This window comes from Symsagittifera roscoffensis, chromosome 5, assembly GCF_963678635.1.
Source record: "Symsagittifera roscoffensis chromosome 5, txSymRosc1.1, whole genome shotgun sequence".
Lineage (NCBI taxonomy): Eukaryota > Metazoa > Xenacoelomorpha > Acoela > Convolutidae > Symsagittifera > Symsagittifera roscoffensis.
In genome coordinates, this window is record NC_087066.1 from 13,272,236 (window position 1) to 13,295,671 (window position 23,436).

At 36.2% G+C, this 23,436-nt stretch overlaps 2 protein-coding genes across 2 annotated transcripts in view; one reads left to right on the top strand and one right to left on the bottom strand.

Annotated features, from left to right (window-relative positions):
- Positions 1 to 2,150: 2,150 nt before the first annotated feature.
- On the top strand, positions 2,151 to 11,099 carry LOC134845930 (uncharacterized). Its single transcript, XM_063863062.1, has 4 exons — positions 2,151 to 2,435; positions 7,236 to 7,607; positions 7,714 to 7,993; positions 8,218 to 11,099. Exons 1-4 carry the CDS (start codon positions 2,277 to 2,279, stop codon positions 9,450 to 9,452), a joined length of 2,046 nt encoding a protein of 681 aa, XP_063719132.1. The 5' UTR covers positions 2,151 to 2,276; the 3' UTR covers positions 9,453 to 11,099.
- A 10,559-nt stretch (positions 11,100 to 21,658) lies between these two features.
- LOC134846608 (golgin subfamily A member 4-like) overlaps positions 21,659 to 23,436 on the bottom strand; it is a 37,534-nt gene continuing 35,756 nt past the window's right edge. The window contains exons 36-38 of the mRNA XM_063863993.1: positions 22,912 to 22,974; positions 22,349 to 22,472; positions 21,659 to 22,121 (exon numbers count right to left, since the gene is read on the bottom strand). Coding sequence (XP_063720063.1) covers positions 21,751 to 22,121; positions 22,349 to 22,472; positions 22,912 to 22,974 — 558 coding nt within the window. The 3' untranslated portion in view covers positions 21,659 to 21,750. The remainder of the gene's footprint in view (positions 22,122 to 22,348; positions 22,473 to 22,911; positions 22,975 to 23,436) is intronic.

Consider the following 23,436-nt stretch of genomic DNA (forward strand, 5'->3'; position numbering starts at 1 on the left):
GAGACGTTCAAAAGCGACCCGGACCCGCTTTTTGTCAATAAACTGATCCACCACCGATGATTGGATACATTCCCATCTGCCCCGCTGCCACCGGGAGTTTTCTCCACGTTAATTCCATTTGGTGTGGTTATAAATTTGTTCTCGTAAAATGGTTTTTGAGCCGGTGTTTTTAAATGATGAATACGACGATGCATTCTTTTAAAAGTGTAAATGTCCTTATTGTCGCTCTTAATCTCGGGTCACGTGTATTTGTAGTCTGCTAGCCCCATTATTGGGTAATAAAGTCTATTGACAAGTGGAAGAAAAACAAGATGCAAAAAGAAAGAGAATTAGAAGAATTTAGAAGTTTTAGAACTTCTAAACGACGAAAAAAGAAGAAACAAAGAAGTGACAAAAGAGATGAAGTTAAAACTCAGAAATTTTTTTAATGTGTGTGACGAAAACTCAAGTGAGAAACTAAGCAACCAAGTTGTAATTGAAAACTGAAACATTCAGTTGAGTTTTGAGCATTAAAGAATTTGATGCATTTATAGTTTTGCTTTTTGATTTTACTTAGTGGCTTTAGTGACACTTACTATTTATTTAGAAAGGCTTGAGTAAAGAGTATATTTGAATATTCCAGCCTGCATGACTGTTTTTAATCAACTAGGAAAATTGATCATTTTGTGGTGACATGAAAGGCTTGGGTAATCTCTTGAAGATGGAGTTTGTTTCATTGTTCTTTCTAACCACAGAGTTCCTTCATTTTAATTTTCAGGACAATAACTACTAAAACTTCCGAAGGGAAGAAGCATAGGAGGATAATTTTAGCCTGATGGTTGGCAGGACTGTCCTGCAAACTAACACCTTTTAAATCCTAGGAGAAAAAGTTTTAAATCAGGGCATAGAAGTTGGAAGTCAGAAAAAATATTTCATCTTAAGTCATTTCCTCAAAATGCAGATTAGTGAATAAATTTAGAAGGCTATAGTAGAGTAGTATGATGCCATTTATATTCTGCAGTGAGTCGATATAACGCGGATAAAAGTAATTTCGTGCATTTTGTAAATTCTGTTCGATGACACTGTACCAATTTTACAAACATTGCGAGATTCAACAATGGGGACATTGACCGGGCTGTCCGGGGAGCATGTGACATTCGACCAGAATGGACAAAACTGCAGATTGGATGGATTCGAAATTTTAGCAGCTAACCTTCCGAATTAGCAGTTTTGAAGTATTAGCAGTGTTATTGGAACGATTAGTCAAACTGTGAAGGCTGGAATATTCTGGTATTTCGAATTTTAACGTCGTATTTCTGAGAAGCGTCAGAATCGGCCATTTTGGAAGAAAACCAGAAAAAATAAGAAAAACAATATTTGCGATAGCGATAACTACGAGAATAGTGATTGAAAAACAACAACGAATTGCAGAGTTAGCAGAGACCGCTCCGAGTTGCAACTATTGTGTCGCTACAATAGTTGCAAGGCCGTTCACAACAACGGTGAAGGGTAGAAGACAACCTTCCCGAAGGAAGATAAGGACGTTATTTCCCCGGATTCAGGAATCCGGAGGGGTCTCGGGAGTTGAACTGAAACTTTTATATAAACTTTTAGCTTCCCAGTTATGTCTTGAATTTAATTTAATTAACATTTGAATTCATTTTGCAAGGATGAGAAGCTAGGAGTTGGGGGAAAGGGTTGATCCATCTTCGATGGAGATGATGATTTTTATCAACTGAACAAAATCAATAATATTCAATAAATAGTTGTAGCCCTGATTTTAGGAGTGACCTCGTGGTCTGGGGATACTGAGACCCAGCCATGAGCTCACTAATTTTGCATGTAAACAAGTTAATTTGAGCGTTCTGGTCGAAGCCGGAGAACAGTAACGTTTTTGTCGACCCGATGTTAGAAAGACCACCAAAAGAACTGGCTTTGGTAGAGACGGTGAAAAGCATGTAGAGCTTAGTTTAGACGCTGGTCAGTCGTTTTATAGCTTAGCTTTATTTTCCGTCGATATGTACTTCCGGGCGATTGTTAGATTACTCAATAATTTAACCCATTCCAACCAAAATATTTTTGAGTAAATAATCTGAATACGTAACTAATAATAGTTCTGCACTGTTTTACTAATGCATTGCCTTTTTGGTATAGCAACAAAAGTATTTTTTCTTCTTCAGCAATTAAGGTTTCTAAAAATGAATTTTAAAAAGGGTTAAACACGTTTAAAATTACGTTTTCAAAAATCACGGTATAATTTTCAGACTTTCCACTTGCATTGACTGACTTATACCACTATGGAGTCGTCTAGATCTGACTCAATCGCAGAGCCTCATCACAACATGCAAGACTATGATACAAACAGTCCTCCCAATTCAAGACTCTTCGTCGTTTGTAGCAAGACTTTTTCCGAGGATGATATCAGAGAAATCTTCTCATCGCATGGCGAAATTCAGGTAAATTATCAGCAGGTTACAAGAAATGTTCGCTTGCCCAAACAGCAGGACTCCTCAGCTTTCGTTATTAGCAGTCCAGCTATCAACCTTATTCGTTTGATGTAAGCCCAGGACGACTAAGGTCAGTGGTTCGAGTCAGACCTGAAGCAGTAGTTTTGCACTGGAAATATTCAGCTTTCGAAATTGATGTCGAAAAATTGCTTGCTTGTTGTTTTTTCGTCGGCATAGTGTTTATTTTTTTTCGGCGGCTACAGGATATACTTTTTTTATTTAACAATTTCCTATGTTCATATTTTCTTCCAATCACGTTTTAATTGCTGAATGGTTTTAAGCATGAGTGAATTAAAGTCAAACATGTGTGAAAATTTTACTATGAAAGTTTTTGGTGGCTAGCGTCCGGTGTTTTGGTTTTAATGTGTCTGCCTTTCAAGCTGCTTTTTTGAGTTAGATCCCGTAACGTTAAAAATTTTTCATTTGTTCTTTTTTCATTCGAGGCCTGTTCAAAACTTACTTTTCGTCACGTGTGTTTGCAAAGCACAGCTTCGCCTGTTTTGAATTATGGCTTAAAACAGTTTTTTCTACTTTATGCCGAAAAAATCTCATTTGAGACAGAGTATTTTGAATTGACTATTTATCCTGCCTGTTTACATTGACTGTATACCTTGAAAATTTAAAATTGTTGATGCAGTACTTTAAAAAAAAGCTCAATTAAAATGGGCCCTTTCTTCATGCGACGGTCCGTGCACAGGTTGGAAAGGGCCATACCAATGCTATATAAATACATTGGCAAAATTTTATTAGTAAATCAAGTCGAATTTAAAGCATCCAGAGAATTGTCAATTAAAATTTACCCTTCTCGATTGTAGCACAGATAGAATTGTCTATATTGGATGTATTTCAAAGTTTTTTGCACACCCTGAGGCAGAGGATTGCACTGCTCAGAAGTGCAAAACTTATTTTTGTTTTTATAAAGCTTAATGTGTCCGAGTATGATTCGTTCCGTTTTCCGCTTAGTTTCTCTGCTAGTTTCTGGACGGTTTTTGTAGAGCCTGGTGCTGCTCCTCCGTTACACGCAAAATTTATGGAACAAAGCTGCTTTGTTCGACTTCCTGAATTATTTGTTGGTTTTTAATGTTTTGACAGTCATGATAGTTGTAGACGTCAGATATAGTTTTAGGGCAGGATTTTGCATGGGGGTTGAAAATTGTTACATCGAAAAAGGGTCGGCTGAAACGGTCTTCCAAGAGTCCATTTGCTTTGATGTCAAGTCGAGCATTGTCTTCAGTAGTGGTTGTTTTGTTGTGAAAGGTTTCGCCTTCCAACGATTGAAGTTTCGGCTCTATTTCAACATCATGAGATACTTCGTCCAGGAGTGTCGCAAAAGTATCACGAGTTTCATTATGTCTTATGTGAGTCTATCCACCTTTGGGGCAGTGTAGAGAGTGGGTCAGTGTGAATGGTTGTCCACATGGGTATGTATGTGGAGTGTTTGGTGGTTCCATCCATGTCTCAGATGAAAACCATTTTTAAACTCTGATTTGTCGAGGGAAAATTGTATTTTAAGGGTAGCACGCTTAGCCAATTTGAAATTCGATGCTCCTTTCTGTGATGCTAGATTTATTGTCAGCTTTTTTCTGATGAGCAATTATTCATAATTTTGACTTTTTTTGAGAGTGTGATGTTCTGTCTCTCAATTTTGATGTTTCTAATTATCAGAGTTTGTTCCGTTTCAGCTTTTTCAGGATCAATGTTTTGTAACGGATCACAAATGGCTCGTGGCCACTCATAATTTCTGGAAAAGTTCGTGTTAATGAGGAGTTCTAATCCTCCCATTCTTAGTGGTAGTGCAAGAAAGCTGCGGTTTTCGTCGGTTATGTGGTTTTTACCAGTAATACAAGGAAGTAGCTGCTGTCTTACGTTTTTCTCGATTTCATTCATTTTCTTTTGTGATGATTTTCAAGTATGCAATTTGTGATGATTTTCAAGCTATTTTGGAAAGTTTTTTTGTTAGGGTAGTTGTTGTTTTTTATGTTTCTCTTCTCATGTATTTATCGCATGCTGATGGTGTTCCTATAACCGATCCAAGGACTCTAAAACCGTCTACTATTGTAATATTTGTGCCTTCGAATACTTTTATGACGCTTTCCCGACTAGTATCCTTTAATATGAGTTGACACTTGGAAGGCTTCACCTTGTAGCCGGAAGCCTTTTCGTGCACATTCAGATTGTCCAGTATTGCGCGGAGACTGAGATCACCTCCAGCGCTTCCGTCATCTGCGTACCATTTTTGAGTGACATTTGGTTTTTGCAGGAGCTCGATCAGTGGGATTATCCCAATTCCGTACATAGCCATTGCGAGTGGATCACCATGCGCTGTACCTTTGGTAGATGTCAAAACTCTGTTATTGACATAAAAATTTGAGGGCTGTTTATATGAGTTGGCCAGACATGTTGTAGTTCCGGACAGGATTTCTTTATTTTTTAGAGCAATTTCTCTATTGAGCGAGTTGAAGGAATTTTCTGCATCAATAAGTAGTATGGCGTCCGTTTCCGGTTTCTCAAACTCGATCCTCAAGCTGTGGATAGCATATTCGATTCCAAACTTCTGGCCAAAGCAGAGTTGGAAATTTTTTCTGAGATTTTTAAGGTCTGATTGCATACATTGGGTGATTGCTTTGCCAAATATTCGTCTCAGAGCCTCGCCTATACGAATTGGCGTTACCCCCTGGATGTTTGTCCAGAGGTATCAGATGACACGAGTTGTACGCCGTTAGGTTTTCATGGGTGAGAACTTTTCTTGCTGTTGTATAGGATAGCTTTGAAATTGTTTTGCAAAGCTCATTGGATGTCTGGTTGAAGTGAGTTAATATCCTTCTCCATTCGCACGCATCTAGACCTGAGCGACTGTGGCTTCCGTGCGTTTTCAGGGTTGATTTTCGAACTGTCCTGGCGTTTATTTGTACCAGAGTGATGGTATGGCATTGTCTTCACTTACTTCAGTTATATAGTTAGTGCTCGCTGTTTTGCCTTGGGAGCGTTTTTCTTTCAGGATACTAAGGAATGTTTTTCCTTCAATGACTTCGTTTAGGAGAAGTACTCCTTTTAATTTTTTGTCTGAAAGGCAGACAATGGCGCAAGATATTTTGCCTGTACTCATTAGTTTATCGAATTGTTTAACTTCCTCGTTTACTTCGTTCTTCTGTTTTGGATGTCTAATTTGGAGAGCTTTCGCTTCAGTGAAAAATTCGTCTAGTAGGCCTTGCTTCCATAAAATTACGCGGTGGATCAGAGTTTTGGAATTGGATCCGTTTGTTTCTGATTTGGTTTTAGGTAACTTAAATTTTTACGTCGCCAGGGCAGATCAATCAAGAGTGGTTGTGTGGCATCCCTAAATCGACGCCATTTAGCTGGTTGCTATAATTCACTATGATATTTGAACTCACAAAGTCATGAAAATCAATATGTAAAGCCTATGTTATTTAAAATTGAAATTTGCTTACGGGAAACAAGAGCTTGCTCACATTTGGAACCAAATTTAAATCGATAGACCGACTAGGAAATAGAAATTAACGCTCACATTTTTATCGAAGAGATCAGCTGAAGGTTTTTGTCGAACATCTGAGCCAAGCAATCTGAGTCGAAGAAACAGCCTAACTCTGCACTGAAACATCGGGAATATAATTATCTAGAAATCAGTAATTTTAATTGAAAACATGGATATTATACCTCTGTTAAGTTTTATTTTTCAGTTTTCTTAGTTCATTTTTATTTCAGTTTACAGCAAGCCTTTGATAATGCCTTTTAATAACACAATATGTTACTAATGCTCATGCGAAGTGTTTTGTTTCCCGGATTTTTTCAAAGTTTTTTTTGTCTATTCGGAATTTTTGGATCATGTTTTTTTTTTACCGAAACTTGTGTTTTTTCTCCTTTTCATCTGATAGTTATGAGAATGAAATTAATGTGTATTTTGGAGCATGATTCTTTCTGATTTGAAGGTAATTGATTTCTATAGGAATTGCAAAGGGGTAGTTTTGGATATCAGCCGACGATTTCTTCAACAGTCGTGATTGGAAAGATATTAAAAAGTTTTCCGAGTGTTGAATAAACGATTTGAAATTTTACTCTAATTTGGAGCGAGGAAAGCTAGCTAGGAGGTTTTATTACACTTGCGATCACCTTAGTGTGTTATTACGAACATTCTTTTTTCTAAGCTAACATGCAAATAAAAGTGTTGATTAAAAGTGTTCACTTCTTCGGAAATTCCACTGTAGCATTGGAAATTGCATAGCATCTGTTCTCTCCTTTTCTTGTGCCTAGTGTTTATCTTATATTAGGCTTCTGTGGCTGAACGGTTAGTGTGTGAGACTCATAATCTCTAGGTCGCAGTTTTGAATTTAAGAAATCTATTTTTTATTGCACTTTACAGAGCTGTTGTTTGTCGTTTTGTGTAAAACATTGTTGTGTAAAATTCAAGTAGTGGAAAATAAATTTAGAAGCTACTTTTAATTCTTCCTTGGATATACAAAATTAGTTTTAATCAAAAAAATAATTCAGGAAAAAATTTAAAAAAATGTTCTTTTTTTGTTTGTTTGTTATTCATTTTTTGGAGACAGCTGTTGTCTATTATTTTTAATTCACTAGCTTTATACACGCTTATATGATTCTCCAATCGCACCTCGACACTAATATGATTTTTTTTGAATGTGGTTGGAACATTCTGTGCTGTGCTACGTGCACAACAAGTGTCTATGCTTTTTGTTGTTTGTATTTATTTTACTAGGTTTTCATCTTCTTTAGGATGTCTACATAATACGTGACAAAACTCCCTCTCGAGCCAGCAAAGGAGTGTGCTTCATTAAGTTTTACAAGTCATCGGACGCTTGTAAAGCGATGGAGGAGCTGAACGGCAAACATGTAAAAGACTCGGAAAGACCTATCAAAGTGCTTATGGCACAGAGCCGCACCAACGAGAGGTCCTGGTCGTACCCCTCCGGAGGGTCTAACTCCCATGGACTTGCGAGTAGTAGGGGTGCTGCGTTTGCGACTGAGGAGGAACAACTGGACAATCTACTGCGTCTGTTTGTGACTGTGGACAAGAAACAAACTCAAGACCAGATCAAAAATTATTTTCAGAAGTTTGGAATCGTTGATCACGTCCACATACTCAAGGTAAACACCTACCGTGGTTGTTTTAATCATTAAAATTTAGAACTTAAAATTAAAGTTTTCTAAATGGCTTGTTATGGTGTCGGTTACTATGGCTCTTGTTGCTAAGGATAAGGAATCTGGTGAGTCACGTGGCGTGGCTTATGTGAAGTTCTACCGAGCGAGTCACGCAGCCCAGGCTCTGGAGGAGGCTGCTCCGGAGTACAAGGCTATTCTCGCGGATCCCAGACCCCCAAAGGGAGGCCCGGTCATCCCCTCGAACCAGTCGTACACGTATAGTGTAGGACCCTATAACTCGCATAACTCGTTTGCTGTGCCTAACATGTACGGATCTAAGAATGGAGCCTCTCCTAACGACTCTGTTGGTCATCACTCTATGCATCACCCAGGTAAAAACAGCTAGAAAATTAAAACACAGCTAGGCATTCAACAATATGTTACTTGATATAATAGATGAGCATTTAATTTTCTCATAAGCTGGGCTATAAATGCCTTTAGTTTTGCTTTGATTAATTTTATATCAATGGAGTTAATCTATCCTAAATGGCACCAGAAATTTGTGAATGTTTGATGGTATATGTATATTTGGCTTTATTTGTTTAATATTTTGTAGGCTATCAGCCTCCGGTCTTTGGTTACTCCTCGAATGGTCTCAGTCCCAATGGTGCTCCACCCATCACGCCTCTCTTCCCACCGGCGCCACCACCTACCAACCACCCCCACGCGCTCAGCAACGCCGGTGCTGCTGGAGCCGGACTGACCGCAATGCTTCAAATGGCTGCTTGCGGCGACGATGGTGCAGTAACTTCATGGATTAGTCCCCCACACCCAGCTGGAAACAACCCCGCACCCACCAATTTGACCGCTCAGGTACTGCCATCATACGAGCATATCAACATGGCCTGTAGAACTCTAGGCTACTCGTCTTGCCGCATTCTGGCCACGGTGGATCCGAGGTCATCTGAAAGCCAGTTGAGAGGAATCTTTGATCTGATTCCAGGACTGGAGTCTTTTAGACTCGGAGGCGATAATAGAAAGCAAGGATCGAATGGAAATGCCTACGTTAATTACGCTACACCTTTTGCGGCCTACTACGCATCTCAGAAACTAAATGGACTTGAGTTCCCACCGGGTTTCAAAATAACCGCGAAGCATTTAGATGACACCTACTCGGATAGCAATAGTGCCAGGTACACTAACAACAACGTTGCCTCAAACATGAGCGGTCCAGCTCATATCATGAACCTGCAAATGTCACGTGCAATGCTTTTGGGACACCTAGGAGCCGTTGGAAACATCAATACAATGTCAATGGCCAACGGGCCTTCTTTAGTAAAGAATGGATCCCCGAAAACATTTCAGAGCACGTCGGTTCCAATGCCGACGATGGGAACCGGCGATTCTCAGGAAATGGAGATGATAGTCAATGGAGCTAGAGGGTTTGTGTACCAGCCTGCCATTCACACAAATGCAGTCAGTGCTTCAGCAGAGAGCTACCCTAGTTTCACGTCATCGTCCAGCGGAGGAAGTGCCTCTAATGGACCGACTCTTGCCAAAAACTCGTCCACAGGGAATCTGCAGAATCAGGGATCAGCTGATCAGAGCGGCAGGAAAACGAAAAGAGGCTTAAATAACGGGGGATCCAATGGAAACCAAAATAGAAGAAACAATTCAACAGGGGCACTAAAGAATAGCAGCAGCAGCAACAATGGAGCCGCGACTAGCCAATCACAGCAGAGAAACTTCGTGTCTTCGTCGGCGTCTAGCGGCGGTAGCACGGGGAACGTAGTGTCTTTAACCAACGGTGCAGCAACAGCAGCCGCCGCCGCAACTAACGGATCGTACTGACTTACAACTAGCCAAAAGAGAAATAAGAAACAAAATAAACCAAAACACAATGTAAAGCTCTACAACAAACTATAAAAACACAACCAGGAGTTCATCATGTAGTACCAAAACATGAATGAACATGCGAAGTAATTCTTTCCTTATTATTACTAATACTAACTTTGGTACTTATATTTGTAGTCAATTATGTTTTTCGGGCCAGTTAAGACTGGATAGTGTGTTCATAAATATCGCCAAGTTAATAACCGGAAGAAAACGGATGAAAAACTGGCCCGTAACTCTGGTACTCTAGACTTTAAAAGTTGAAGCTACTACAATACTAAAAAAATACTGCTGAGCAGTTGAACCATTTAAGTTAACGATCTACAGAAAAGTTCACTTGTGGCGCTTGCCTCTGGTGACTGGCATCAGAACCACTCATCATACAATGTGCAGATTTAAAATTAGTGTCTGTTATCGCGGACTAATCGTGTCATTGCTACTAACTACTAAAGGAATCACTAGAAGTCGAATGAATCTGGTTGTCATTCGTGAATGTTCTCCCTTATATCATAGATAATTATAGAATATAGAAAATGTTCGGCTTTCCGAACTTTCTAAGATTTGATTGGACGATGGAAATTAAGTTTAAGCTAGTTTGCTATGTATATCAGCCTGTTTTATTGGATCACTATGATATTAGGGGACGTTTTCACAACCAATGCTCTAGTGCCCCAACCCAAGATTGTGAATGAGTAATTCCTCGACCTATCGCCAACCAATGTAACTAAACGACCAAACCAAGAGGCCTTTTGTTAACATTCACTGACATCGAAATCTCCAACCAGTACATGTAACTTAATCCAACCAATCCAGAAGTTATAATCTAAATTGTTAATCAAATTCAACTTGTAGAAAAAGACCACTGCTATGTGATATGATATGTAGTATTTTACCTGGATTCTCTTTACAATTAGTTTGTTTTTGAAACTTAGCCATAGAAGCATTAATTGTCCAAGTCTAAATATCCATAGTTTTATTTGTGCCTACTTCTGAGAAATTTAATGTCATTTATTTTCTAAGCCGAAATGTTGTGTAGTTTGTGAGTCTTTGCACCAAGTATGAATTTCGTTGAATTTGTACTTTTGAAATTTTGGTCTGATTTGAAGGATTTCAATAACGTGTCGCTAAAAGGATTCATGCAAAGAGCTACTGGACAGGTTAAAATTGGGGCTAATATAGAGTGTAGTTGCCTACTAGTATCGATTGATCAGCTCAGGTGTTTATTTTCCAATGTAAGACTCTCCTCCCCTTTTGATTCCACACACTAGAGTGCACCAAGTGATATTAATCAGTAGAAACCAAGTTTGACAATTTGGCGATGTTGTTTTGCACTGCCCCCCCCCCCCCCCCCTCATCTTTGCTTCCGTGCTGTGTTTCCGAGAAATGCAAGTGTGAAGTTGTAATAGAAGTGCATATATAGATGTATTTGTTGTGAGCTCGTTCGTCGACACACAGAAACCGCGAGTGGAGAAGCATTTAAATGAAGATAGATGATATATTATTCGATATCAATATATTTGATTTATTTTGTTTGCTATTCTAATCTAATTTTAATTTGCTGCTCCTTTAAGCCAGCGTTTCCTAAATTCAGTATTTTAACTCACCTGAGAGTTTTGGACAAATTGTCTTACTATAATGAGTGAAAGGGGACGAGACTATTGTTTGCAAATGTTTCCTAGAAATATTATTATAGGAATTGGTTGATTTTTGCGAATAATATAAGAATGAGAATTTTTTTTCTCTGGTACATAAATCTGGTAGCATTGCAAAACAATAATTTACTTAATAAACACAGCAACAGAGCGGACAACCTCTGGTCCTGCTGGTTGCATGATATTGGCTTTTATGCCAAGGAAGGGTGCATTGGGGGGGGGGGGGGGGGAGTGGGCAACCTCCCCGCTCACTCTGGGATTTGACATCTGGCCTTTCAGAGCGTCCCACCTTTGGCACTTGGATCTTAAGACATCAATTTTTTTTTAGCTCACCGACACTGGCGCCATTGTATATTAATTTTAAGGGGTTAAGTGTCATTTGAATATTGACACTTACCCTCGATGCGGCTGACTTGCTCAATTTCATAAAAGTCAAATTTAACTACTGGGAACCAAATACTACACTTACATGCTATATTATTAACTCCAATTTTTTTGTATAATTATAGAACTTATTGACGTTTATTTTTTATCTTAAAATGTCAGGTAGCACTTTATACATTGATAAGAATCCGGCACCAGGTAAAAACCGGCACCAGTTAAATAAATTTTAAAACGAAAATGAAAAAATTACTTCCTTTTTCTTTCGTTTTTCCACTTCCTACAATTGTAACATCGTTCGAAACTCTTGAGCGTCATGTTGCTTTCATCCTATAATTGTTGTATCGCAAGTGGTGCGAGGCTCATCTTCGCCTCTGTGTTTGAACAGCCGCCGCACCCCTCTCGAGAATATCGTAGATCCGCTACTGCTACATGTTTTCAGCTTTTTTTTTTCTCAAAAATATATATTTCAGCATAATCAGTTAAAAAATAGTAAATATATAAGTATAATTGTGTTTTCACTTGGGTATTGTCGTGAATCACCAATAATATAATGAAATACGTCCGTCCTGGTATAGCATACACCAGCGCTAACAAAGAAGTTAGTAAACCTAATAAAATGAAAACATTTCACAGAAAAGGAAATGCGCAAGTCAAAACTCTGTAATTACACTTGCGACTTGGATGCTTGAGGTCTGTGGTTCGATTCCCGTAGAGTCAATTTATTTTTTAAAACTCGTAAAGAGTGTTGCTCATATCAGGCTTTTGTTACCAAAAAAAATATCAACAATATTCAAAAACTTATGAATTTGCCATGAGTTATCAATACGTGATGCCAAATTTTATAAAGCTTGTTCTTTCTACTGCAATTTATTTCTCTTTCAACCTTTTCTCTCAGTTGGGTAAACTTTTCATTTAGGTTTTTAGTTTAGTTAATATTTTAGTTACTTTTCAATGATAGATGCGTACGTGTCGAGCTTTTTACAAGCACTTGAAATTTTGTGGATTAGATTTTGGTATTTTCGGATTCATCAACTCAGAATTTGCTAAGCGTAAGCGTAAGCGTAAGCTTGAAGTTTTGAACTTTTAATGCCCATTCAACACAGGATGTTTCTCTTACTACTTTGTCTTGGTATTTTTAGAACAATCGGCAGCATTAATTTTAATATGATTCGATAATGAATCTGATAAGTTATCATGTTTTTACTTGCGAGAGCAAATGACTTTTCCCGCAAGCTTTCTGGGAATTTGGACTTTTCCCGCAAACTTTCTTTTTTTTTACACTTTCTGCTGCTGCTAAGACATGCTCAATTTCCTGAAAATAAAAAGTAAAACTACTTCATAGCGAATTTGAGGTATTTAATTTTTGAAATGTATTTGAAAAATTTTGGTTTTGATTTTCGTCCTAACTTTTGTGGGCTACTTATCCGATTTTTTTAAATGCAATTTAAATTATCTGGTGCGCTTTTCCAGCATATTCTTTCCAAAGCATAGGTTTTTAATTTATGATTCAAACAGTTTGTTCCTGCTTGATCGCACTGGCGAGCATTAGTGTATTAGAACGAACATTCATTTTCCTAAACTAACTTGCAAATTAAAGTGTTCATTAAAGTGTTCACTCAAATGGAAATTTCACTGTAGCATTGGAACTTGCATAATATCTGTTCTCTGCTATTTTGTGTCTAGTTATTGTCCATATTTAAGCGTCCGTGACTGAGTAGTTACCGCGTTATGATTCGATAATGAATCTGATAAGTTATCATGTTTTTACTTGCGAGAGCAAATTACTTTTCCCAGCAAGCTTTGTGGGAATTGGGACTTTCCCCCGCAAACTTTCTCTTTTTACACTTTCTGCTGCTGCTAATACATGCTCAATTTCCTGAAAATAAAAATTAAAACTACTTATTAGCGAATTTGATGTGTTCAGTTTTTGAAATATATTTGAAAAATTTTGATTTTCGTCCTAACATTTGCGGGCTAACTATCCGTTTTTTCTAAATGCAGTTTAAATTATCTGGTACGCTTTTCCAGCATATTCTTTCCAAAGCATAGGTTTTTAATTTATGATTCAAACAGTTTGGTCCTGCTTGATCGCACTGGCGAGCTTTCGAGCATTAGTGTATTAGAACGAACATTCATTTTTCTAAACTGACTTGCAAATAAAAGTGTTCATTAAAGTGTTAACTCAAATGGAAATTTCACTGTAGCATTGAAACTTGCATAATATCTGTTCTCTGCTGTTTTGTGTCTTGTTTTTGTCCATAATTAAGCGTCCGTGACTGAGTATTTACCGCGTTATGATTCGATAATGAATCTGATAAGTTATCATGTTTTTACTTGCGAGATCAAATGACTTTTCCCAGCAAGCTTTGTGGGAATTGGGACTTCTTCCCCAAACTTTGTTTTTTTTTACACTTTCTGCTGCTGCTAAGACATGCTCAATTTCCTGAAAATAAAAAGTAAAACTACTTCTTAGCGAATTTGATGTGTTTAATTTTTGAAATGTATTTGAAAAATTTTGATTTTCGTCCTAACATTTGTGGGCCGATTATCCGTTTTTTTTTCTAAATGCAGTTTAAATTATCTGGTACGCTTTTCCAGCTGATTCTTTCCAAAGCATAGATTTTTAATTTGTGATTCAAACAGTTTGTTCCTGCTTGATCGCACTGGCGAGCATTAGTGTATTAGAACGAACATTCATTTTTTCTAAACTGACTTGCAAATAAAAGTGTTCATTAAAGTGTTCACTCAAATGAAAATTTCACTGTAGCATTGGAATTTGCATAATATCTGTTCTCTGCTGTTTTGTGTCTTGTTTTGGTCCATAATTAAGCGTCCGTGACTGAGTAGTTACCGCGTTATGATTCGATAATGAATCTGATAAGTTATCTTGTTTTTAATTGCGAGAGCAAATGACTTTTCCCAGCAAGCTTTCTGGGAATTGGGACTTTTCACCGCAAACGTTCTTTTTTTTTACACTTTCTGCTGCTGCTTAGACATGCTCAATTTCCTCAAAATAAAAAGTAAAAATACTTCTGAGCGAATTTGTGTTATTTAATTTTTGAAATGTATTTGAAAAGTTTTGGTTTTGATTCTCGTCCTAACTTTTGTGGGCTAATTATCCGTTTTTTTTTCTAAATGCATTTTAAAGTATCTGGTACGCTTTTCCAGCATTTTCTTTCCAAAGCATAGGTTTTTAATTTATGATTCAAACAGTTTGGTCCTGCTTGATCGCACTGGCGAGCTTTCGAGCATTAGTGTATTAAAACGAACATTCATTTTTCTAAACTGACTTGCAAATAAAAGTAAAGTGTTCATTAAAGTGTTAACTCAAATGGAAATTTCACTGTAGCATTGAAACTTGCATAATATCTGTTCTCTGCTGTTTTGTGTCTTGTTTTTGTCCATAATTAAGCGTCCGTGACTGAGTATTTACCGCGTTATGATTCGATAATGAATCTGATAAGTTATCATGTTTTTACTTGCGAGATCAAATGACTTTTCCCAGCAAGCTTTGTGGGAATTGGGACTTTCCCCCCCAAACTTTGTTTTTTTTTACACTTTCTGCTGCTGCTAAGACATGCTCAATTTCCTGAAAATAAAAAGTAAACTACTTCTTAGCGAATTTGATGTGTTTAATTTTTGAAATGTATTTAAAAAATTTTGATTTTCGTGCTAACATTTGTGGGCTAATTATCCGTTTTTTTTCTAAATGCAGTTAAAATTATCTGGTACGCTTTTCGAGCATATTCTTTCCAAAGCATAGGTTTTTAATTTATGATTCAAACAGTTTGTTCCTGCTTGATTGCACTTGCGAGCTTTCGAGCATTAGTGTATTAGAACGAACATTCATTTTTTCTAAACTAACTTGCAAATAAAAGTGTTCATTAAAGTGTTCACTCAAATGGAAATTTCACTGTAGCATTGGAACTTGCATAATATCTGTTGTCTGCTGTTTTGTGTCTTGTTTTTGTCCATAATTAAGCGTCCGTGACTGAGTATTTACCGCGTTATGATTCGATAATGAATCTGATAAGTTATCATGTTTTTACTTGCGAGATCAAATGACTTTTCCCAGCAAGCTTTGTGGGAATTGGGACTTTCCCCCCCAAACTTTGTTTTTTTTTTACACTTTCTGCTGCTGCTAAGACATGCTCAATTTCCTGAAAATAAAAATGTAAAACTACTTCTTAGCGAATTTGATGTGTTTAATTTTTGAAATGTATTTAAAAATTTTTGATTTTCGTGCTAACATTTGTGGGCTAATTATCCGTTTTTTTTCTAAATGCAGTTAAAATTATCTGGTACGCTTTTCGAGCATATTCTTTCCAAAGCATAGGTTTTTAATTTATGATTCAAACAGTTTGTTCCTGCTTGATTGCACTTGCGAGCTTTCGAGCATTAGTGTATTAGAACGAACATTCATTTTTTCTAAACTAACTTGCAAATAAAAGTGTTCATTAAAGTGTTCACTCAAATGGAAATTTCACTGTAGCATTGGAACTTGCATAATATCTGTTCTCTGCTGTTTTGTGTCTTGTTTTGGTCCATAATTAAGCGTCCGTGACTGAGTAGTTACCGCGTTATGATTCGATAATGAATCTGATAAGTTATCATGTTTTTACTTGCGAGATCAAATGACTTTTCCCAGCAAGCTTTGTGGGAATTGGGACTTTCCCCCGCAAACTTTCTTTTTTTACACTTTCTGCTGCTGCTACGACATGCTCAATTTCCTGAAATTAAAAAGTAAAACTACTTCTTAGCGAATTTGATGTGTTTAATTTTTGAAATGTATTTGAAAAATTTTGATTTTCGTCCTAACATTTGTGGGCTGATTATCCGTTTTTTTTTTCTAAATGCAGTTTAAAATATCTGGTACGCTTTTCCAGCTGATTCTTTCCAAAGCATAGATTTTTAATTTGTGATTCAAGCAGTTTGTTCCTGCTTGATCGCACTGGCGAGCTTTCGAGCATTAGTGTATTAGAACGAACATTCATTTTTTCTAAACTGACTTGCAAATAAAAGTGTTCATTAAAGTGTTCACTCAAATGAAAATTTCACTGTAGCATTGGAATTTGCATAATATCTGTTCTCTGCTGTTTTGTGTCTTGTTTTGGTCCATAATTAAGCGTCCGTGACTGAGTAGTTACCGCGTTATGATTCGATAATGAATCTGATAAGTTATCTTGTTTTTAATTGCGAGAGCAAATGACTTTTCCCAGCAAGCTTTCTGGGAATTGGGACTTTTCACCGCAAACGTTCTTTTTTTTACACTTTCATGCTCAATTTCCTCAAAATAAAAAGTAAAAATACTTTTGAGCGAATTTGTGTTATTTAATTTTTGAAATGTATTTGAAAAGTTTTGGTTTTGATTCTCGTCCTAACTTTTGTGGGCTAATTATCCGTTTTTTTTTCTAAATGCATTTTAAATTATCTGGTACGCTTTTCCAGCATTTTCTTTCCAAAGCATAGGTTTTCAATTTATCATTCAAACAGTTTGTTCCTGCTTTATCGCACTGGCGAGCTTTCGAGCATTAGTGTATTAGAACGAACATTCATATTTTCTTAACTAACTTGCAAATAAAAGTGTTCATTAAAGTGTTCACTCAAATTGAAATTTCACTGTAGCATTGGAAATTGCATAATAGTTGTTCTCTGCTATTTTGTGTCTAGTTTTGTCATTAATTAGGCGTCCGTGAGTGAGTAGTTACCGCGTGAGAATTATAATCTCTAGGTCGCAGTATGTGGTAGGTTCTAATCCGAGACGTAGCCGAATTATTACTAATTCGAGGCTTTTTACTACTTTATTCCTTTTGTGTTTTTAGAGCTACTTTCTGTCGTGTACCCGCTAGTGTTTGTAAAGTGCAGCTTCGTCTCTGTGTAAAAAGATGTTTTATGAAATGTATGTGATTTGGTTTTTTCGTGTTTTAGGCAGGAAATTTTTTTTTCAAGTTTTCCGAAAATTTTGCTCAAACTTTTTTTAGCGATTTGCAAAAAGGTGGTATCAATGGAAAAACCACTCACTTGAGTTTTTAGGTTCAATGGAAAGAATAGGTTGTAGACAGCACTGCTGCTTAGGCAGTTACGCTCGTTTTCTTCCACAAAAGTTTATTGATTTTTGAATCGTTTTTTTTTCAAATTTTTTGGCTTTTGAAAACAACTCTCCCAAATCTGAAAATGAAATTTATGGCTCTTCGAAAAAAAATAACATACCAAATGTGAGATTTTGATTTTAATCGAAATAGCAGGTTGTGCGAAGTTTCTCTGCATAAGCGGCTAGGTTTCAGTTTTTAGCACAAAAAGCTGTGGCCCTCGGAAAAGTCAAGTTTTGATTGTTTGACCAATTTTTTTTGAATTTTTTCTGGTCTCGAAAACTGAACCTGTCTTGAAACCTAATAAGAGGTTTTTAGTTCAATCAAAATATTGAGCTGTGAAAAATGCTCATGCTTTCGCGGCTATGTCTAAAAATTTTAAACACATTTTCATGGCCCTCGGAAACTTCAATTTTTGATTGTTTGATTGTTTTGAAACTTATTTATTTTTCTCGAAAACTACCTTCGAGTGCGAGTTTTTGGGCTCAATCAAAAGATAGAGTTAAGAGAAGCTCCCCTGTACAAAATGCTATTTGCAATTTTTGCAAAAGAAATGGCACACTGAAAAGTCAATGTTTTGAGATTCTGTGGGTGTTTTGTTACTTTTGCATTTCTCGAAAACAACCCAGTCGACTCTAATCTAACCGTTTAATCGAAGAATGAAGTAGTGGGAATATTGTTCGAAAAAAAATTGTCCTCAGGAAGTTCTAATTTCTCCAAAAAATTTCACAAATATTTATTTTATTAGAGAAATAATTAAAGCTTTGGGTGAAATCAATTTTAGATTTTTTGGTTTCACCCATTTCATCCTGCATCAGTACAACAAAGTCGCAAAAAGTCGAAGAGGTAGCTTCAGTAAAGTAAGTTGCGAAAAAAATTTGACAAACAAGCCAAATTTTGGGCTCTACTCAGGCGAAACTCGAGAAACGAAAAAACCTGCTACTTTTAGCTCACTTTCTTCTATATCGAAATTGATCCCTCTACCAAGTCTGCTGCGAATCTATTTTCCATTACCAATCGTACAACCAACATTCAGTTTTGTGGAATGCAGCGATAGAACAGAAAATTAATATTGCGCAAAGAAGTATAATAGAAGAAAATACCATTGCTATTACTTCAGAAAAAGCCCGCAGTGTCAGCAACGACGCATTCTTTTTTGATTACCAGAAAAAAAGACCCAATTGATTTTTTATCTGCAACTAGAAATCAGTAACTGGAATAAGATCTTGCTAACTGCAGCTAAAACTATATTCAAAAATCTGTCTGACTGACGTAAAGAAGGCCAACTATATACCTTTTATGCTGTATTCACCATTACTATAATCCAAGTGTTTCTTTTTAGCAGTAGAAAAGAAGACTGAAATGATAGTTTCGGATCGGCTGCTTTTGAGAATAAAAAAAACAGAATCATAGCGCGAAACCAAAGAACCAAAAGAAGACTTAAGGTTATCTTTCTTGGAGTTACTGTAACTAGGTTACAGTCTGTTGAAAAATCGATCAAAAAATAGTTGACCGTTTTGTACCTCATTGACCGTTGTGTACCCCATACATTCAAAAGTTTTACAGTGGATGAATTTTATGTTCAATTCAAGTTCATCTACTAAAAGAAAGGCAATTTAAGCTACAGAAGTGCAGATGGCGACTTTTATTTTCTAAAGCATTAAAAAAAACACTTTTTTTTCTGAATTCAATGTTTTTCTTTCAAGGATCCCAGAATTTAACAAATTTAAATTTTTGACATTGAGATGTTTTTCTTTTGTTTCATGAAAGCCTAACTTGGCAGACTCGCGAAATTTAAACAGCTGATACGTCATTAGGATTTGAAACTTTTTCTATAAAATCCATAATCTTTATAATGGTTTATTGTCTTTGTTTTAACTTCTTGCTTTCGTAAAATTTTCCAAAGTCAGCAAAACAGGCAGAAATTATAACAAAAACCATGATAGCATAAGCGCTCGGTACAATTTACATTTTTACTGCAAAAAAGGAACACAAAAGAAGAAAAAATTATTATATATCTATAATAGTTCCTTTATAAAAGTAAACATTTCGCTGTAAAGCCAGGCCCAAATTACTCTCATGGTGGCGATGTACCAGGATACTATTATGAAAGAGCAGCGCAGAACTATTTTTTTTCCTTTCTCTCATTTTTTTCTTTCAAGGCTTTTTAAAAAACGCAATTTCTCGAAAACCAGAAGATTTGAGAGAATCATCTTCTTCCCAGCATAAGATCACATCCCTATGTGTCATCTCTGATAGCATGCAAATAATAATTTTAAATTTTTTGTTTTAGATTTTGTTAATAACAAATTTCGGCAATTTTTCAGAAAGCTACAACTAAATTAGCTTTCAACTTGAACGCATTTTCAAAAACTATAATTGAAAAGAGTTCTGGATACCATAAGTCCAAGGTACACTCAAGCTTTTTACATGCTTCTTCATATCATTTTTTATGAGAACAGTTTTTACTATGAAATTTTCTACAGAAAAAAAAACAATCTTGTTTTTTAAATCGGAAAACCTAAAAAAAATTAGAAAAAATGAAATTTTCGAAAACCAGATAGTATCACCCCCTTAGTTTCTACAATTGAAAGTTACTTAACCTTGTTTTTTTTGTCTGATCACATTTTTGCTACGGGTTTTGAAAAAGTTTAGAAATATAAAACAGGTTATTTCATGGTTAGCATAAATATAATTATCTTTAAGGTTAAGAACAAAAAGGCAAACTTCCTTTTGGTTGTTTAACCTTAAGTATCAGGCATAAGATGGTTATCGAAAATCACGTGTAGAAGCCTATTTCCCAGATTTGTGAGCGAAGTTGATCCAATTTCACTTGTACAGCATGATGTGTGAAATAATGGGAGCAACGATCTGCTTGTTTTTAGAAAACTCAATTTTAAAAAAAGTCTGTCTAAATAAACGTTCTGTTGCAGCTTGTTGGCGTATTTTATGCGAAATGTTAATGGCCACATTCATAGACTTTTTGGGCAATTATTAGTATGTTTTCTTGGTGTTTTTTTGAAAATGAATTGAGAATTAGGTGACTCTAGCTTCTATAATCAAAAACAAGCAGCCTATTTTGTATTATTGGTTTTAAATTAGCCGTGTAATACGTTAACAGTACTGCCCTTGGTACAAAATGTCTCATTTTGGAAACAAAACCACAATGACCTCCTAATTTAGTTTTAACCTTGATAGTTTGTTCGGAAAAAGCTGAACTTGTTGTCAACGATAACACCGAGATATTTTGACAATAGTTTTGCTGTAAAAATTAAATCACTCATAGCAACAAGTTTTTTTTTCAGATTTTTTGAATCGTGATGCTTTTGATGTCATTTTGGATTTCATTTCAGATAAAACTTAAACGAGTTGAGACACAACCCCGACCTCCATGAAGTACTAGTTTTTAACTGCTTCCAAAATTTTCATGTAGATCGAAGCGAGTTCTTTTGGTTGAATCAGCAAGAGCATCTTTTTAGGCAACTTTTGGACGGAACTCAAAGTGTTTGAAGTAGAGCTGAACTTCTGATATAAGTTGAACTTCTGATATTAGTTATATAATCAAAAAGGCATCAATTTTTCGAATGTCTTAGTACAGATAACCAATAGAGAGCTGGGGCGCCGGTTATTCAGATCTAAATAACTGTCTCCTTTATGAAGTGGCAACACTTAAGCAAAATTGAGGTTATTGGGAAGATACCCTGAAATAAACGTTAGGCTGATTAAATAAGTTAGTTGGGGCGCAATTATATATGCTGTAATTTTTAGGAAGTGACTGCTTATTTCATCAATTTTGGTTAAGACTGTTAATCACAGAAAGAGTTTCACAAAAAAAGGGTTTTGAAAGATATGTTATGTTTTATTTTTTAAAGCTTCCTTATGTTTTTGGTTTTGTAATTAAAAGCTAATTTTCGCTTTTTTTTCTTTTATACTTTTTCTTGCATAAGCTCATTTTTTCTCGTAAGCATGAAGTATTAACTCTGTAAGTTATTTTGGTTAATATGGAAGAGATCATAAAAATTTAAATTAAGTAGCCAGATAATTTGTTTTTCAAAAGCATTTAAAGTGATAAATACAAAGACTCCTAGAAATTTAATAGTTTTTCAAAAATGTGAAGCTTCTCTATCTTTTTTACTTGACTGGAGGAGGAAATTTGACTGAGTTTGTTGAAATCGGTCTCGGCATTGGACTTGAAGCCCTTGGTCTCAATTTGACCCCTGACCTCTCTGAAACTGAAAGATCATTGCCCATTTCTTCCCCGCTCCTTCTGGGGCTCAGAGCTCTTTTTGCTCTCTCGATAGCCGACATTCCTTTGCTCTCGTCTTTTGAAGTGACTCTTGACTCGCCACTGCGTCTCGAATTTCTCGAAGAGCTCTCGGTTGCGTCGAACGATGATGAGGGTTTGTCAGTTGAGACTTCGAAATCAGAGGCCTCGGTTATTAGGGTGCCGAGTTCTTCGGTTACAAGACGTGCTGCTTGGGCTAAAGTTGCTTCGAGAGACCCTGCGAAAATATTTTTAGTCAGCCTCTTACTCTTTTTAAAATTCATTTTCAACTTTTTTTTCAGATTTTTGAATTTGTTTGGTTTTTTTTCTATTATACACGCATTAAATAACTGTGTTTCAAATTGCACGTTTTCTATGTCCACTAGAATGCACAAATCGATATGTCAGAGGAAGAGCAATAAAACAAAAATACTCAGGCTGTTCTGATAAGTTTTTAGGACGCACCTGTCGAGCCTTGGGACGTCAACAGACTTGACTCTTTGTCCGTCTGATTATCTACTGGTGCTGATGAACTGCTAGATGCTCTCTTCCTATTGTCACTGTCACTTTCATTCCCATCAGAAGGAGTCTGAAACAATAGCATTTCATCTATAGTTTGCGGGATGTAAAAGTATAAAGTATAAAAGTATGTAAAATCAAATTATGGTGGGGGAAAACCTAAGAAATGCACACTCGCTTCCTCAAATTTTCCTTGTTGCTATCTTGAAAAATTACAAATAAACTTATGGATATTTCTATATCAACCAAAACACTTTATTATAAATTATTGAGTTTTTTTTTCTGTTAGACGGCCCAAAAATGCTCGTTATAATATTGGAATGACTGATCGTCATGCTTGAATCTGATCAGTTGAAACTGTTTCATAGCAAATACGAATCTAGATTATCATTGAAAAAGAGAAGCTCAATTAAAAACTTGGTAACTTTGAGCCGTATAACAGAAAACACTCGAATTTTTTGCGGCAACCTCTGAATTTGAACCAATGAATTGGCGAGTGTTTAGCTTACCTTGCTTTTCTTCCTGCGTCCCAAAGTGAAGAACCACTTCCTCTCTGCGCCTCCCATTGTATCCTGAAACAAAAAAAAAACTAAAACAGAGAAACTAGAACATTGCATTCTAAGACAAAAAAGACATTATACTTTTTCAACAGACTTTTTTCTGGTATTTACATTGAAGTATTTGTTGTGCTTGACTTGAAATGGCGACAATTCGTTGCGATTATGAAAAGCGACAGTTCGCGCTAACTATTTTGATCAGGCATCATTGCCTGGTAATTCCAAAATTTTCTCTATATTCATTCGCACAACGACCAGGGTATGGCCATTTGGTTGCTGTGCTTGGCCCAATCAATATTCAAGTAGTTTCTTGGTTTTCTACCACTTCAGGAAAATGGAAGGAACTTTAGCGTAAGGTATTTTGTTTTTCAGCTGATTCTGACTACCTGAAAGAAAGCTTGAAGAAAATCAATTGTAGAATTTTTTTAAACTCCTAATAGTGGTAATTCACTTTTTAAAAGTTTCATAACTGTTATC